Source organism: Berghia stephanieae, chromosome 4, assembly GCF_034508935.2.
Source record: "Berghia stephanieae isolate SIO BIC M18660-M18661 chromosome 4, UCSD_Bste_1.3, whole genome shotgun sequence".
NCBI classification, from domain to species: Eukaryota; Metazoa; Mollusca; class Gastropoda; order Nudibranchia; family Aeolidiidae; genus Berghia; species Berghia stephanieae.
Genome location: NC_088363.1, coordinates 7588914 through 7604368, shown reverse-complemented (window position 1 = coordinate 7604368; position 15455 = coordinate 7588914). Strand labels below are relative to the sequence as shown.

At 36.2% G+C, this 15455-nt stretch overlaps 1 protein-coding gene across 1 annotated transcript in view; it reads right to left on the bottom strand.

Moving 5' to 3' along the window:
- Window positions 1–210: 210 nt before the first annotated feature.
- Window positions 211–15455, bottom strand: part of LOC144969967 (ATP-dependent translocase ABCB1-like) — a 45086-nt gene continuing 29841 nt past the window's right edge. The window contains 9 exon segments of the mRNA XM_078909081.1: window positions 211–1129; window positions 1664–1810; window positions 4214–4420; window positions 7275–7472; window positions 12035–12194; window positions 13231–13472; window positions 13954–14157; window positions 14404–14487; window positions 14741–14818. Of these exon segments, the coding sequence (XP_078765207.1) occupies window positions 929–1129; window positions 1664–1810; window positions 4214–4420; window positions 7275–7472; window positions 12035–12194; window positions 13231–13472; window positions 13954–14157; window positions 14404–14487; window positions 14741–14818 (1521 nt within the window). The 3' untranslated portion in view covers window positions 211–928.

Sequence of the window (15455 nt, the reverse complement as noted above, 5' to 3'; positions counted from 1 at the left end):
AGCACATTTAGTGGATATTGCGCTATATAAAAGCAGAATTTTTTTTTTTTTTTTTTGTTGAATAAAATTTGATACAACTTTGCCTGTTTAATCCCAAGTTTGCCATTTAAAAAAAAACAAACTTATAATTATAATGGTTTGAAAACTCTGAACCAAAAGTAATACCAAAAAAGCAACAATATATAAACTAAAATCGATATATATTTTCCATTTGTTTAAGCTAAGTTTGACTTTTATTTCTAGCACCGTTTCACGTCTACAGCTGTTTCGTATAAGTATCTTTTTTTTTTCAATTTAAATACAAACTTTGATATAGTACAGGAATAGTGGAAGCAACATTCCCAATTAAAGAAATGAAATGGTTTATCCTAGAGAGTGTGTGATAAGCATACAGGCAGAATGTATGGAAACATTTCAATTTGTCAGCAGTTGAACTCTGAACTTTAACCTATATTTGTTTCTACATTACAGTTAAGATATCTGATTATAAATGATTTTGACATATAAGACAAATCGATTCGTTTGTAAAATCAAAAGTAATAATGAAAAGTGTCACCAGTCGGCCTCTTATGGAATTATCTTTGAAACGTTTCCGTACATTATGCTTGTAAATGTAATAAACCCATAATCAACTATGTGGGCCAGAGTTATACTTCAGTATAAAATAAGTACCTTGCTGATAACAGCATTGTCAGTCAATAAAAATTGTAACAACATCTTCCAGGCATCCGATGTTGCTTCTACATCTATTGACTCAGGATTGCTTGTAAAGTATTTAGAGCACTTTTAACGGGTATTGCTCTATATACAAGCTCATATTTTATAAGTAATGAGACCATACAATTTTTTGCCAGCTATAAAAGGGTTTGACCCATAAAAGTTTTAACACATTTATATGGTTTACACTAAATGCATCTCATCTTACTATCTACATCTGTTTGACTGAGTTTTTGACAAGTTTGTAGTAAAATCCTTGCTTGGCCATGAGTTCATTGTGAGTCCCAACCTCAGACACCTTCCCATGACTGACCACACAAATTTCATCTACGTTACGGATGGTGGACAGACGGTGAGCAATGACGATGCATGTACGGTTTTCTCTGGCATTGTCTAAGGCCTCTTGGACAATCTGTGAAATGGAGCGTTACAATCAAACTGTTAACTGGATAAGAATCTTCACATTTTTGTTCATTACTTTTTACAGTCCTTGCTTCTACTGACTTAGTATCAGATCTGAACTTTATTATTTATTTCCTTATTCATGACCCAATGCATCAAAATAAATAAATAAATATATAAATAAATAGAAATACATACATCCAAAAAAAAATATATTAAAATATTTCAAAATAATTATGATGATGATAATAATAATAATAAAATAAATAATATAATAATAATATAATAATAATATAATAATAATAATAATAATAAGAAGAAGAAGAAGAAGAAGAAGAAGAGAAGAAGAGCCATAATAATAATAATAATAATAATAATAATAATAATAATAATAATATAATAATAATAATAATAATAATAATAAAATAATAATAATAACAATAATATAATAACAATAATAATATAATATAAATAATAATAATAATAATAATAATAATAAATAATAATAATAATAATAATCATAATCATAATAATAATACTGTACCTGTTCACTTTCTGAATCCAGAGCAGACGTTGCCTCATCCAACAAAAGTATTTTTGGATTCCTGACCAGGGCTCTTGCTATGGCCACTCGCTGTTTTTGTCCCCCACTCAGTTGTGTCCCTTTGGCACCCACGTTCGTATCGTAACCCTGAAATCATTTACATTGTCATAATGTAATGTACCGTAAATGGCAATTGCTATAGACAGGAGAAATAGAAAAATTAAAAAGAAGGCGAGAGTAGTAATAGTAGTAGTAGTATCGTTTAATCATTTCACTTTTGCCTTGTGGATCATCTCATATCCTCCAGGAAGTGTCTGATCGTTAACAGCTTTGTCTCTGTCGGAAAAATTGTTTTATCACCTAACAGGCGTCATGTCTCGTTCTTTGTTTGTTTTGTTTTTGAGGGTTTTACGGCCCTTGCAACACATTAAGGTTATATCAGCGCCAGTAAAAAGGGAAAAAATGGGATAGTAAAAAGTTCTAGAATTACAGTTAAAGCTTCCAAGAATAGGGCAGACAAAGGGGAATTGGTTCAAAAGAGACAGCAGATGTAGATTCCAAGAGCACACTATCAGTGTACTTAAATTGAGATCACCTAAAAGTCTCATCCAGACACAAGCACAAGTCCCCACTAAGAGGAACACACTCAAATGTTTACAAATCATATATAATACATAAATAACACATAATAGAGTGCATAACAGAGAGATGATTTACAAGGAAAAAAATATCATCTCCCAAAACTAACTATACATTTGACTTCTCTCCCAGCCAAGGTATCCGGCCAGGGCCAGGACAAAACCAAGTGATCTCATTCCAAGAAAAAGACAGAAAGCATGTTGGAAAACAGACATAGGGGGATTGAAGACATAGTATGTACCCCCCTGCCCGCTATGGGAGGTCAGGATCCCCACCCAGGTCTCGTTCTTTATGTTGCGTGTTACTTTTGGTCAGGGACCCTTTGTAAAGCGCTTTGAGCACATTTATTGGATATTGCGCTATAAATGGCTCAATTTAAAAAAATTTCTTTTTTAAAATAAGAACCAAATGCCAAAGACAGAATGTATCAAGAACATCACTCTTAATCAGCTCATGACCCAAAAAAATTAAAACATTTAATCACATAGCGGCCAAATTTTCAAAGAGCAGAAGTGGGAAATCCTAACACACAAATACAGTCATGACCCAAAACAGCAGCATGTCAGGACTATTATATAATATAATCTAGAGTTAAGAGCTCTTTCTGCTCCTTGTTTTAATTTGCTAGTCAAAAAATCATAATCCTGGCACATGCACGGTTTATTTCCATACATAAAAACTATCCTATTTTTTCATGGTTTTTTTTTTCTAATCCAGATTGCCAAACTGAGACAATTCCGATTTTATCAGGACAGACAGTTGGCCACTATGAATACATCACTTAAATTCCAGACAGACAGACAGTTGGCCACTTTGAATACATCACCAGACAGTTGGCCACTATGAATACATCACTTAAATTCCAGACAGACAGACAGTTGGCCACTATGAATACATCACTTAAATTCCAGACAGACAGACAGACAGTTGGCCACTATGAATACATCACTTAAATTCAAGACAAACAGACAGTTGGCCACTATGAATACATCACTTAAACTCCAGACAGACAGACAGTTGGCCACTATGAATACATCACTTAAATTCCAGACAGACAGACAGTTGGCCACTATGAATACATCACTTAAACTCCAGACAGACAGACAGACAGTTGGCCACTTTGAATACATCACTTAAATTCCAGACAGACAGACAGTTGGCCACTATGAATACATCACTTAAATTCCAGACAGACAGACAGTTGGCCACTATGAGTACATCACTTAAATTCCAGACAGACAGACAGTTGGCCACTATGAATACATCACTTAAATTCAAGACAGACAGACAGTTGGCCACTATGAATACATCACTTAAATTCCAGACAGACAGACAGTTGGCCACTATGAATACATCACTTAAACCTCAGACAGACAGACAGTTGGCCACTATGAATACATCACGTAAATTCCAGACAGACAGACAGTTGGCCACTATGAATACATCACGTAAATTCCAGACAGACAGACAGTTGGCCACTATGAATACATCACTTAAATTCCAGACAGACAGACAGTTGGCCACTATGAATACATCACTTATTAAATTCCAGACAGACAGACAGTTGGCCACTATGAATACATCACTTAAATTCCAGACAGACAGACAGACAGACAGTTGGCCACTATGAATACATCACTTAAATTCCTGACAGACAGACAGTTAGCCACTATGAATACATCACTTAAATTCCAGACAGACAGACAGCAGAGAAGATGCCATATATCTGGATTTTATGTAATGTGTTAATGTTTTTATTGTTTTTGTTATTGGCTGAAGAAGGATTTTGAGCCCGAAACATTCCATGTTTGTTTTTTGGGTTTTTTTTTTTTTTTTTGGTTCTTTTTCGAATGTTACAATCAATATCGTTCATGATTTTTTTAAAGACCAATCTGGCATCAATCAACTTACATTAGGCAGGGAGGAGATAAATGAATGGATGTTGGCTCCACGTGCTGCCTCGATGATTTCATCCATGGAGATGACTCTACTGTTATCTCCGTAGGCGATATTCTCACGAATGCTTCGGTCAAATAGCACAGGCTCCTGGGACACGATACCAATTTGAGATCTCAACCATTGGATGTTCAATGACTTGATGTCCTGGTTGTCCACACACTGAAAGAATTGAAGGGGAAGAAGGGGAGGGGGAGGTGGATGGGGTTGGATAATTAGATTTTGAACAAAGATTATTTGAAACAGGCAAATCCAAATTCTGAAACAGGGTTAGTAATAAACTGAAACTGATGATGATGATGATAATGGTGATGAACTAAGTACATGTAGGTTGAAATCATTCTATATCGTCCCTTATTAATCCTTCTTTTTGGTCTATTTGACTCAGATGACAAAGTTAGCAACTCAATTTCCGGTTAAAATATGGTGTTATTGAATCATGTAACTGGAGTTTGGGAGGGGAGGGTGTATCTTTGTTGTTTGTTTTTTAAAAGGGTTTATGGCGCTTGCAACACATTCAGGTCACATCAGCACCAGTAAAAAGGAAGAAAATGGGATAGTAAATAATAATAATAATAAAAATAATAATCTTTATTGTCCAAATAGAAGGCAATTCATGTGAGGTAAACAATGCTCAAACAGTTTGGGTTATGGTATGAATATCAACACATTTACAAATACATACACATACATACACAAACATACACGCAAGCACATTGTTTCTACACATATATACAAAAGAAATGAGCGTACATACATACACAAGGTCTAGAATTACAATTAAACTACCCAGGTAAAAGTAAGACAAAGGGGAATGGTACAAATAGGGAACAGATGTAGATTACAAGAGCACACAAACAGAGTACTTAGCAGAGACGCCAACAGTAAATTTCGCTCACAGGAGTTTCAGCCACCACTCGTAGGAATTTCAATGCCGAAAGAGGAATTTCCGCGCACAAAAAAAAAAAAAAAAGGAATTGGAATGGTATTTGGCATTGTGTTTACATGTAGGCCCTATAGTTCTAAATAGATAACTGATTAGAATTACAGTGTATATTATGATACATAAACACATTGCAAATTACAATCCCAAAGTTTCCTTATTTCAAATGAAGTAAAGCGCAAAATCTAATGGTAGAGATTGTAGTACTGGTGGTAGTGAGGATGATGTGGTGTTGGTGGTTGTAGTAATAGTGGTAGAGATGATGAAGATGTGATAGTGGTTGATGTAGTTGTAGTGATGATGATATGGTGGTGGTGGTTGAAGTAGTAGTGGTAGTGATGATGATATGGTGGTGGTGCTGGTTGAAGTAGTAGTTGTAGTGATGATGATGTGGTGGTGGTGGTATAGTGGTTGTAGTAGTTGTTGTCGTGATGATAATGATGTGGTTGTGGTTGCAGTAGTGGTGGTAGTGGTGGTTGTAGTATTAGTGGCAATGATGATGTGGTGGTGGTTGTAGTAGTAGTCGTGGTAGTGATGATAATGTGGTGGTGGTGGTTGTAGTAGTACTGTTCGTGATGATGATGTGGCACTGGTGGTTGTAGTAGTAGTGATGATGATATTGTAGTAGTTGTTGTAGTGTAGTAGTAGTAGTATTAGTAGTAGTAGTAGTAGTAGTAGTAGTAGTAGTAGTAGTAGTAGTAGTAGTAGTAGTAGTAGTAGTAGTAGTAGTAGTAGTAGTAGAGCAGCAGTAGTAGTAGTAGATGATGATGTGGTTTTATTAGCAGTGGTAGTGATGATGATGATCTGGTGGTGGTGGTTGTAGTAGTAGTAGTGGTGGTAGTGATGAAGATGTGGTGGTGATGGTGGTTGTAGTCGGGTGGTAGTGATGATGATGTGGTGGTGATGGTGGTTGTAGTCGTATTAGTGGTAGTGATGATGATGTGGTGGTGGTGGTTGTTGTAGTAGTAGTGGTAATGATGATGTGGTGGTAGTATTGGAGTTGTAGTAGTAGTGGTAGTGATGATGTGGTGGTGGTGGTTGTAGTAGTAGTGGTAGTGATGATGTGGTGGTGGTTGTAGTAGTAGTGGTAGTGATGATGTGGTGGTGGTGGTTGTAGTTGTAGTGGTAGTGATGATGTGGTGGTGGTTGTAGTAGTAGTGGTAGTGATGATGTGGTGGTGGTGGTTGTAGTTGTAGTGGTAATGATGATGTGGTGGTGGTGGTTGTAGTAGTAGTGGTAATGACGATGTGATACTGGTGGTTGTAGTAGTAGTGGTAGTGATGATGATGTGGTGGTGGTGGTTGTAGTAGTAGTGGTTGTGATGAGGATGTGGTCGTGGTGGTTGTAATGGTGATGGTGGTAGTGGTAGTGATGATGATGATGTGGTGGTGGTTGAAGTAGTAGTTGTGGTTATGATGATGATGTGGTGGTGGTGGTGGTTGTTGTAGTAGTAGTAGTGGCAGTGATGAGGATGTGATGATGGTTGTTGCAATAGTAGTGGTGGTGATGATGGTTGTAATACTAGTGGTAATGATGATGATGTGGTGGTTGGAAGGGGGGCGGGGGGGTATCCTTGGAACAAATTGGCCTCACCAGAATTTGACGTAAGTTGCCCGTAACCCAGAATTTTTTGCTCCAGACCGGAGTTTTTTCCGGTAAAACCGGAGTTCCGGCATCACTGACTTAGTTTGAGATCGCCTAAATGTCTCATCCAGACACAAGCACAGGTCCCCCCAAAGAGGAATACACTCAAATGTAAATATGTAAAACAAAAAGAATACAGTGCATACCAGAGAGACCAATCTATACATTTGACTTTTTCCCTCCCTGCCAGGGTATCCAGCTAGGGTCAGGACAAAACCAAGTAATCTCATTCCAAGACAAAGACAGGAAGCTAGTTGGAAAACAGATACAGAGGGATAGAAGACACAGTCAGTGCCTCCCTGCCCACTATAGGTGGTCATGAACCCGACCCAGGGGAATAGAAGACATAATAATTGGCCTCCCTGCCCACTATAGGTGTTTAACTTTCCCTTAATTTTAATTTAACTCAGAAGCAACGTTAAAACTCACCACTGCTCCAGAGTCTGTGTCATAGAAACGTTCCACCAACTGTACAGAGGTACTCTTACCACAACCACTACTCCCCACCAAGGCCATTGTCTTGCCAGGGGCCACGGAGAAACTTAAACCTCTCAGAACTGGGACTGTTTTCCTGTTTGGATAGTTGAAGTGGACATCCTTGAAGGTCACCTCGGCGATGTAATTCTCCTGTGGATTGATTGTCAATTGAAATCAATTAGGTTTTGATTTTAACAACAACAACAACAACAACAACAACAACAACAACAACAACAACAACAACAACAACAAACAACAACAACAACAACAACAACAACAACAACAACAATTTTTTTTGTTTTGTTTGTTTGTTGCTTTAGGTCTCTTTCAACACAATTGAGGTTATATGAGAGACCGCTGCAACAAAAAAAAACAAGCAATCTAACAAAAATAGTACAAATGTAAATCAAAATCATAACCTAAAGATCCTCCTCCTCTAGGTTCCATGCCTGGTCCAGGCTTCGGATACTGCATGAATTATCTCTCTCCATTCTTCCCTGTCTCTTGCTTTTTCAAACAGCTCTTGGATTGTTAGGTTGGTGAAGCCCTTCAGTTGGTCTATGAGTGTTTTTCTTTGTCTCCCCGGGCGCGTTTACCAGGTATTTTTCCACAACTTGCCAGGTATTCATTCTTATCTTTCCTTACTATGTGTCCGAAAAAGGATAGTTGTCGATCCACTATTAAGGGCATTAGTTTCCTTTGTTGGTATGTTTGTTTTAGCACTTCTTCGTTCGTTTTGTGTGCAGTATACGATATTCTCTGCATCCTTCTCAAGCACCACATTTCAAAAGCTTCAATGTTCTTTTGTGTTTCTGCATTTGTAGTCCAGCTTTCGCATCCGTATAACAAGATTGGCCACACGTAGCACTTCAAGACTCGGAATCTAATCCCGAACGACATCTGTTTGATTTTCAAAATGTTTCCCAGGTCCATGAAGGCCTGTTTGGCTTGAGTTATTCTTGCTCGTATGTCTCGGTTACATCGTCCATCTGTTGTCACTATTGAACCTAGGTATTTAAAACTTTCTACGTTGGTAAGTTGCTCGCCGTGAATCGTTATATTGCAGGTGTTGTTGTTTTCGGGGTTTTTCTGTATTACCATGCATTCCGTTTTGGTGATATTCACTTCCATTCCCTTGGCTTCACTATCTACTACCACTTTGTCAACAATCTTTTGAAGTTGGATTTCTGATGTTGCAATGAGTACCGTATCGTCTGCGTATCTTATATTATTTATGTTGTGACCTCCTACTTTTATTCCCTCCATATTATTTATGCCCCTCATGATTGTTTCTTGGTATAGATTAAACAGATCTGGTGAGGCAACACACCCTTGACGGACTCCTTTCTTAATAGGAATGGAATTTCCTGTAGAGTTTCCGATTTTGATAGATGCCTGCTGGGTGTAGTATAATGTTTGCATGAGTCTGAGGTCTTTCTCATCAGCGCCAATGGAGTGCAGTTGTTTTAGTATTTCTTCGTGGCGTACTCTATCAAAAGCTTTTTTGTAGTCGACAAAACAGAGGTATAGTGGGGTCTGAACCTGTATAGCTCTTTCACTTAAAACACGGAGGAGGTATATTGCGTTCCTTGTCCCTCTGTCAGGTTGGAATCCATATTGTTCCTCTGCGATTTCGGGGTTAATCTTATTCCTTAGCCTGTTGATAATTATACGCAACAGTATTTTGTTGATGTGGCTTATTAAACTTATAGTTCTAAAATTTTCGCATCTGACTGCACCTGCTTTCTTTGGTATTGCTATGAAAATAGAGTTACAGAGATCTTCTGGAATTTTCCCAGTATTGTATATAATGTTGAATAATATGTGAAGTTCATCAATTGCTAGATCTCCTAGGCTTTTTAATACCTCTACAGATATTTCATCAGGGCCTGTTGCTTTACCATCCCTCATTCGTTCCATGGCATGTTCAATTTCACTTTTGGTGATGTTTGGTCCGCTTAATGGTTCTTTGAATTTCAGTGGTGGTTCATTTCTATTTGGATCATTGTACAGTTCGCCTATGTATTCTACCCATCGGCTTTCTATATGTTGTTCTTCAAATAGCAGTTCCCCTTGTTTGTTTTGGATACAACTTCCTGCTGCTTTGCTTTTCCTTTTCCCTGATAGTTCTTTTATTCTTTGGTGAGCTTGTTGGGTGTTGGGTTTGTATTCTCTTTCGATTTCGCAGCATTTCCAGTCTAGATAGTTCTCGTGTGCCTCGATGCATTTGGATTTAATGTGGTTGTTCAATGTTTGGTATTCTGCAGACCCTCTGTTGCATTTTCGTCTTTCTTCAAATGGTTTAGAATTTCATTTGTCATCCATTCCTTTTTGCTGTTTATTTGAGCTATTGGTAAATGCTTTTCTGCAGTTGCTTTGACACACTTTTGGAATATATCAAATTGTTTTTCACATTTTTCGTTATCAGGTTCACTTTGGCTTTGTATCATGAGTGCATTTTCAAATTCTTCTCTCATTTTTGTTTGTATGCCATTGTCTTTGCATAACCTGTAATCCCTCTTTATTCTACCAGCTGTTCTCTGAATAGCTTTAAACTTTATCCTTACTGTACAAACAACTGGGACATGGTCACTGTCTACATCGGCGCCTGGATAGGTTTTGCAATTTAATATGCCATTTCTGAATCTTGATGATACTGCTATAAAGTCTATCTGGTTCCTTGCTCTGTCCCCTGGTGATTGCCATGTCCAGGTTCTTCTTGGGTGTTGTTGAAACCAGGTGTTTGAAATCATTAATTTATTTGTTCTACACCAATCTGCCCAGATGTTTCCTCGTTCATTTCTGTCTCCGAGTCCATGTGGTCCGATTATGTCACCATCTCTGCCTCTGCCAATCTTAGCATTTAGGTCCCCCATTACCATAAGGACTTCTTGTGATTTACACATTCGTTTTGCTTTGTCTAGTGAATGGTAAAACTCTGTCATATCTGCATCTGTCGCCTCTTCTGTTGGTGCATAAACTTGAATAATATTGGTGTCAACTACAGGTCCTCTTAGCTTAACCAGCAAAACTCTGTCTGAGATTGCTACGTGCCCTTTGTAAAATTTGGTTGATTGTTGGTCTAAGATCATCCCTACTCCTTTTTGGAAAGAGGTTCCACCATTCCATATGATCTTATATGTCGTGTTGTTTTCTTGTTTTGACATGGTTCCCTGCTCTTTCCATCTCATCTCTGCCAGGCCAAGAATATTTATTTGGAGCCGTTTCATTTCTTTTAGAATGTTGTTTAGTTTTCCTTTTTGGGCACAGGTCCTGACATTCCATGTCCCAATTTTGGTTTTGTCACATTTGTTAAATTTATTTCGCCTAGTAACTGGCTGACGGTTCGGTGTGACCTGACGAACATCACGCTCCCAACCGAGCGAGGCAGCAGTCTTCCGTGAAAACATGCTCCCCTTTACGCTGTCACCGTTTAACTTTTTGGACTTATTCATGCAGTTAACTCGGCAAAGTTACAAGAATGGTTTGCCATTGCCTATTCTTGTCGCCCTCTGCAGTTGGCCAGCTTGACCTGTTACCGTTCGACACCACGAGGAGGTTGCAGTAGGGCTTGATGATGATCTATCTTTGCAGACTTGGCATCATCCATTTGTCGAACAACCTAAAGATATCATAAGCTAAATTATAAATAACCAAGAACAAACAGGCAGAAGATTTACAGAAAACAAAATATCCCCTGTCAAAAATACAATCACAAACCAAAGAAGCAGGATAGGCTAGTAAAGAGAAGAAGAAACGACATCACTATCGGATCGTACACCCATGCGAACATCATAGGTATATGATTCAAGGGTGATGCTCCCATCCAACCACCCACAACAACAACAATAACAATAATAATAATAATAATAATAATAATAATAATAATAATAATAATAATAATAATAATAATAATAATAATAATAATAATAATAATAATAATAATAATAATAATAATGTAAATCATTTACACCACACCTTTTTTATATACCAACAGTTCTAGGCACATTTTCAATCAATAATCAATGCTACAATTTCAGATTATACAAAAAGAAAACATAAGACATTCATACAAAGAGAACAAAACTATTTAACGGACACTGGTTTTAATCTATCAAATATTTTCTAATAAAAAAGTTCTTAATATTTGTCTTAGAAGCAGCTTCTGTATTGGATTTCCTTAAAGAAATTGGACAGATTTTCAGACAGAATTTTAAAATGCTAATCTAGTTTTTAATCTTTTGCCTAAGTTGCTAAATAGAAATGGGAGGCACACCTAAATCATGCAATTGAAACAGAAAAAAATAAATCTCATTGTCAATGCAGGGATCTAAATTAGATCTATCTTGATGATTTCTATATTGCTTTGGTAAAATGACATTTCAGACCCATTTATATGTTTGTTTTTATAAAAAATACTTTAGTTCATGAGGGTTAAAAACATATTTGTGCGACAAAAGTTGGGTTGAGATCTGTTCATGGACATAAATGGTAGAAAGGTTAGATAAAAAGATAAAAGATAAAAAAAATAATCACATGTTATATATAATTGTTGTATATCATATATATTATTGTTGACATCTTCATGATATATATTTATATATATATATATATATATATATATATCATTAAGATGTCAACAATAATGACATTAACAACAATAAAAACAAGAACAAGAACAACAATAGCATTGTACAATGAGTAATATGTACCGGCAATTTCTGTCCACCTGTAGACGTATAGTCAAGAGATGGTTTGGAGTCTAGGATGACCAGAATTCTTTGTGCTGAGGCTTTTGCTTTGGTGGCATCAGGTACGAAGGCTGTGGCATTCCCAAGACCCATCGCCCCAAATACCAAGACACTGAATACTCTGTAGGATGAAATGAAAAGGAAAATAAGACAACGGGTACGAAGGATGTGGCATTCCCAAGACCCATCGCCCCAAATACCAAGACACTGAATACTCTGTAGGATAAAATGAAAAGGAAAATAAGACAATGGGTATGAAGACTGTGGCATTCCCAAGACCCATCGCCCCAAATACCAAGACACTGAATACTCTGTAGGATAAAATGAAAAGGAAAATAAGACAATGGGTATGAAGACTGTGGCATTCCCAAGACCCATCGCCCGAACACCAAAAGACTGAATACTCTGTAAGGTAAAATCAAAGAGAAACAAAGACCCCACCCAATTAAATACAATTTCATAATTTGTTTTTAAAAATAAAACAGGATTTGACAAATGACACAAATGGATAGTTTCAAATAATTGTTAAAACATTACCTTTTTACTGTTTTATGTGTAAATTTCGTATATTTTAATTGTAACATGCATTGAGCATTACACACTGATGAAAATCTGTAATATAAATGCCATGCACTACTTATTATTTTTATGATTATAATACACTGAAGATTTCTTTTTGATTCAGTTTTGTTCTTTCATGAGTAAAAAAGGAAATTGAATTCTTTTCAGCTGGAAATAATTTTCATATGATAAACTTGTTGGGTAATTCTAGTCAAATACTATTTGTTTGTTTTTATATTTCTAATGATTTCACTGCTCTTACAGCATCAGGTCATTTCTGCTGGAGGAAAAAGATAAACATTAAATAAATTCTAGATTACAATTAAAAGCTCATCTCCCACAAACATAACTAAATATTTCACCATTCCCTCTCAGCTAAGGACTCTGACCATGGTCAGGAAAAGACCAAGTAATTTCATTCTAAAAAAGAAAGCAACCCGGAAAACAGATTTAGGGCGGATGGAAGACATAGCAAATGACCTCCCTGCCCACTATGGGAGGTCAAAAACAAACCCACCTAGTTAAATACCATTTCATAATTTGTTTTTAGAATCATTCTAACAATTTTTTTAAATGACAAATGACACAAAACTTACAGGAATACGTCATCAAATGACATTTCACCCTCTTCTATCAAATAAGCACCAAATGTAAAGATGGCAGCATACGCATAGTACACGATAGCCTCAGAAAATCCATAGACGACTCCAATGATATGTGCATTCTTCATAGCAGACTTCATAGGTGCACTAAGCTTCTCACTGAATTTCCTCAAAAACAGATCTTCCTTAGTTAAAGATGCAACTGTTCGAATATTGCCAATACTTTCGACTGTGACCTTCAATAGACAATAAAGGAATGAATGGTAATCATGGATTGGAAATGGGCCAGAATAAACTTGTTTGTTAGATAATAAATATCATGGGTTTATTTTTTGTTTGTTTTGTTTTACAATGACATAAGAAACACTTAATTTAAGAAATGCAACAAAACAAACAGAAGAAGAAAAAAAAAAATAAGCAAAACAAACAAACAAAACCCAATAAAACTAAATAAAGACAAACAAAAGAAGCAAAGAAAACACACAAAAAAAAACCCTACAAAAACACAGTAAGTAAATTATAGTCAGTGTCACACACACACACACACACACACACACACACACACACACTCACACACACACACGTACACAAAACAACAAACTATTTAATTAAAAACATTCATCATTTTGAGACTTGCCAGTTGGGCTGATACTAATAGCAAGACAAGATATATTTAACACGAAATTGCCTCCACCAATCACACAATTTAACCCATACCTTGCCAGCGCCTTCTATAGCTTCCCTGATTTTCCCAGACTGAGATCCTTGCTGAGCGACTTCAATGAATCCAGACAGAACAAAGAATGGAACAAACCCGACGATCACCAGAGTCAACTTCCAGCCATAGATGAAGGCGATGACCAAGGCCGTCCCAATGTTTGAGACACCCATCACAGCACCTCCCAACTTCACGCCTGTTACCTGATAATGATAAGATTATTTATTTTTAGAAAATAAAATATTTGTTTCGTTATCTTTTTACTTAGTTCAGGTTTTGCCCCTTGAATTCTTCTTTGACCCTATTTGTGGCCACAAAGTCCATCATGAATATACATAAACACATAAATACAAAAATAAAACAATAAATTAAATAAATAAATAATAGCAAAGTAAACACTTTCCTATGTGTCTTACATCATTGTGGTTGTTATGCATATTTTAACTTACTCCTTGCACCAAAGAAGCATCTGTAGAAAGCCTGGTTGTTAAAGCTCCTATCGTATTCTTGTCATCGTCATACCAAGCTATGTCCTGTTTAAAAAGAAAAACAAAGGACAAAGTTGTCTCTAACATTTTTATAAAATTCTAGCAACTCAATGTATTTTAGTCTAAAGTAAGCGGTTTTTATTTTCTAATGCTGAACATTTAAATAAATTAATTACTAGTAAGAATAGTGAAAAATTTTACAAAATCAAAGTTGAGCAATTCTGCGCTGCATAAATGTTTATAAATATTATCGTTTCAAAACACTTTTGTCCAAAGACCTAATAAAATGTCACCATACCTGTCTTAGCATTGATCTGAAGGATAAATCTCTCAACCTCAACGTCAACGCTTCTCCAGATCGAGCAAACATGTAACCCTGTAAAAGGAGAAAAAAAATAAATAAATAAAAAGACTTTCACAATCAGAAAAGCAGACCAAAAATGTTCAATAAAAAACCTCTATAAATTCAAATTGAACGCAGCGCACCATCCAAATCTAAACGAAGGATTTATAAGAGAAAGAATAAAATAGAATATAAATTCAGTATGGAGGAGAGATGAAAAGAATTTATACAGAGAGGTGAAAATAACACACATGCACACACACACACACACACACACACACACAAACTATAGAGATAATACTAACCACCAATATTGCTTAATATTCTAAAGCTTTTCCTGTCCGTAACTATCTTAATGAATGTCAACAATTCTGATTCTCATGTTAGTTGTTATATAAGCAATGTAAGGATAATTTGTAATTTCCTTTATTGAAGAGCACATGAATACATCAGCCAATCAACTGAACGTTTTGTAAATTCTGACAAAGATAAAAAAAATTTGAATGTTTTTTTCCAAAACTATTTCAATGCAATCAGATCTGATTATATCATGACCTTGGAGTGCTCTGAAGCTGGACTAACATCTTTGAATCAAATAAAATCTTCCTGTTGTCGCTAAGCAGACAAGAGCAGAGGAAATCTATTGTCTTTAGGACTGCTGCCAAAAAAA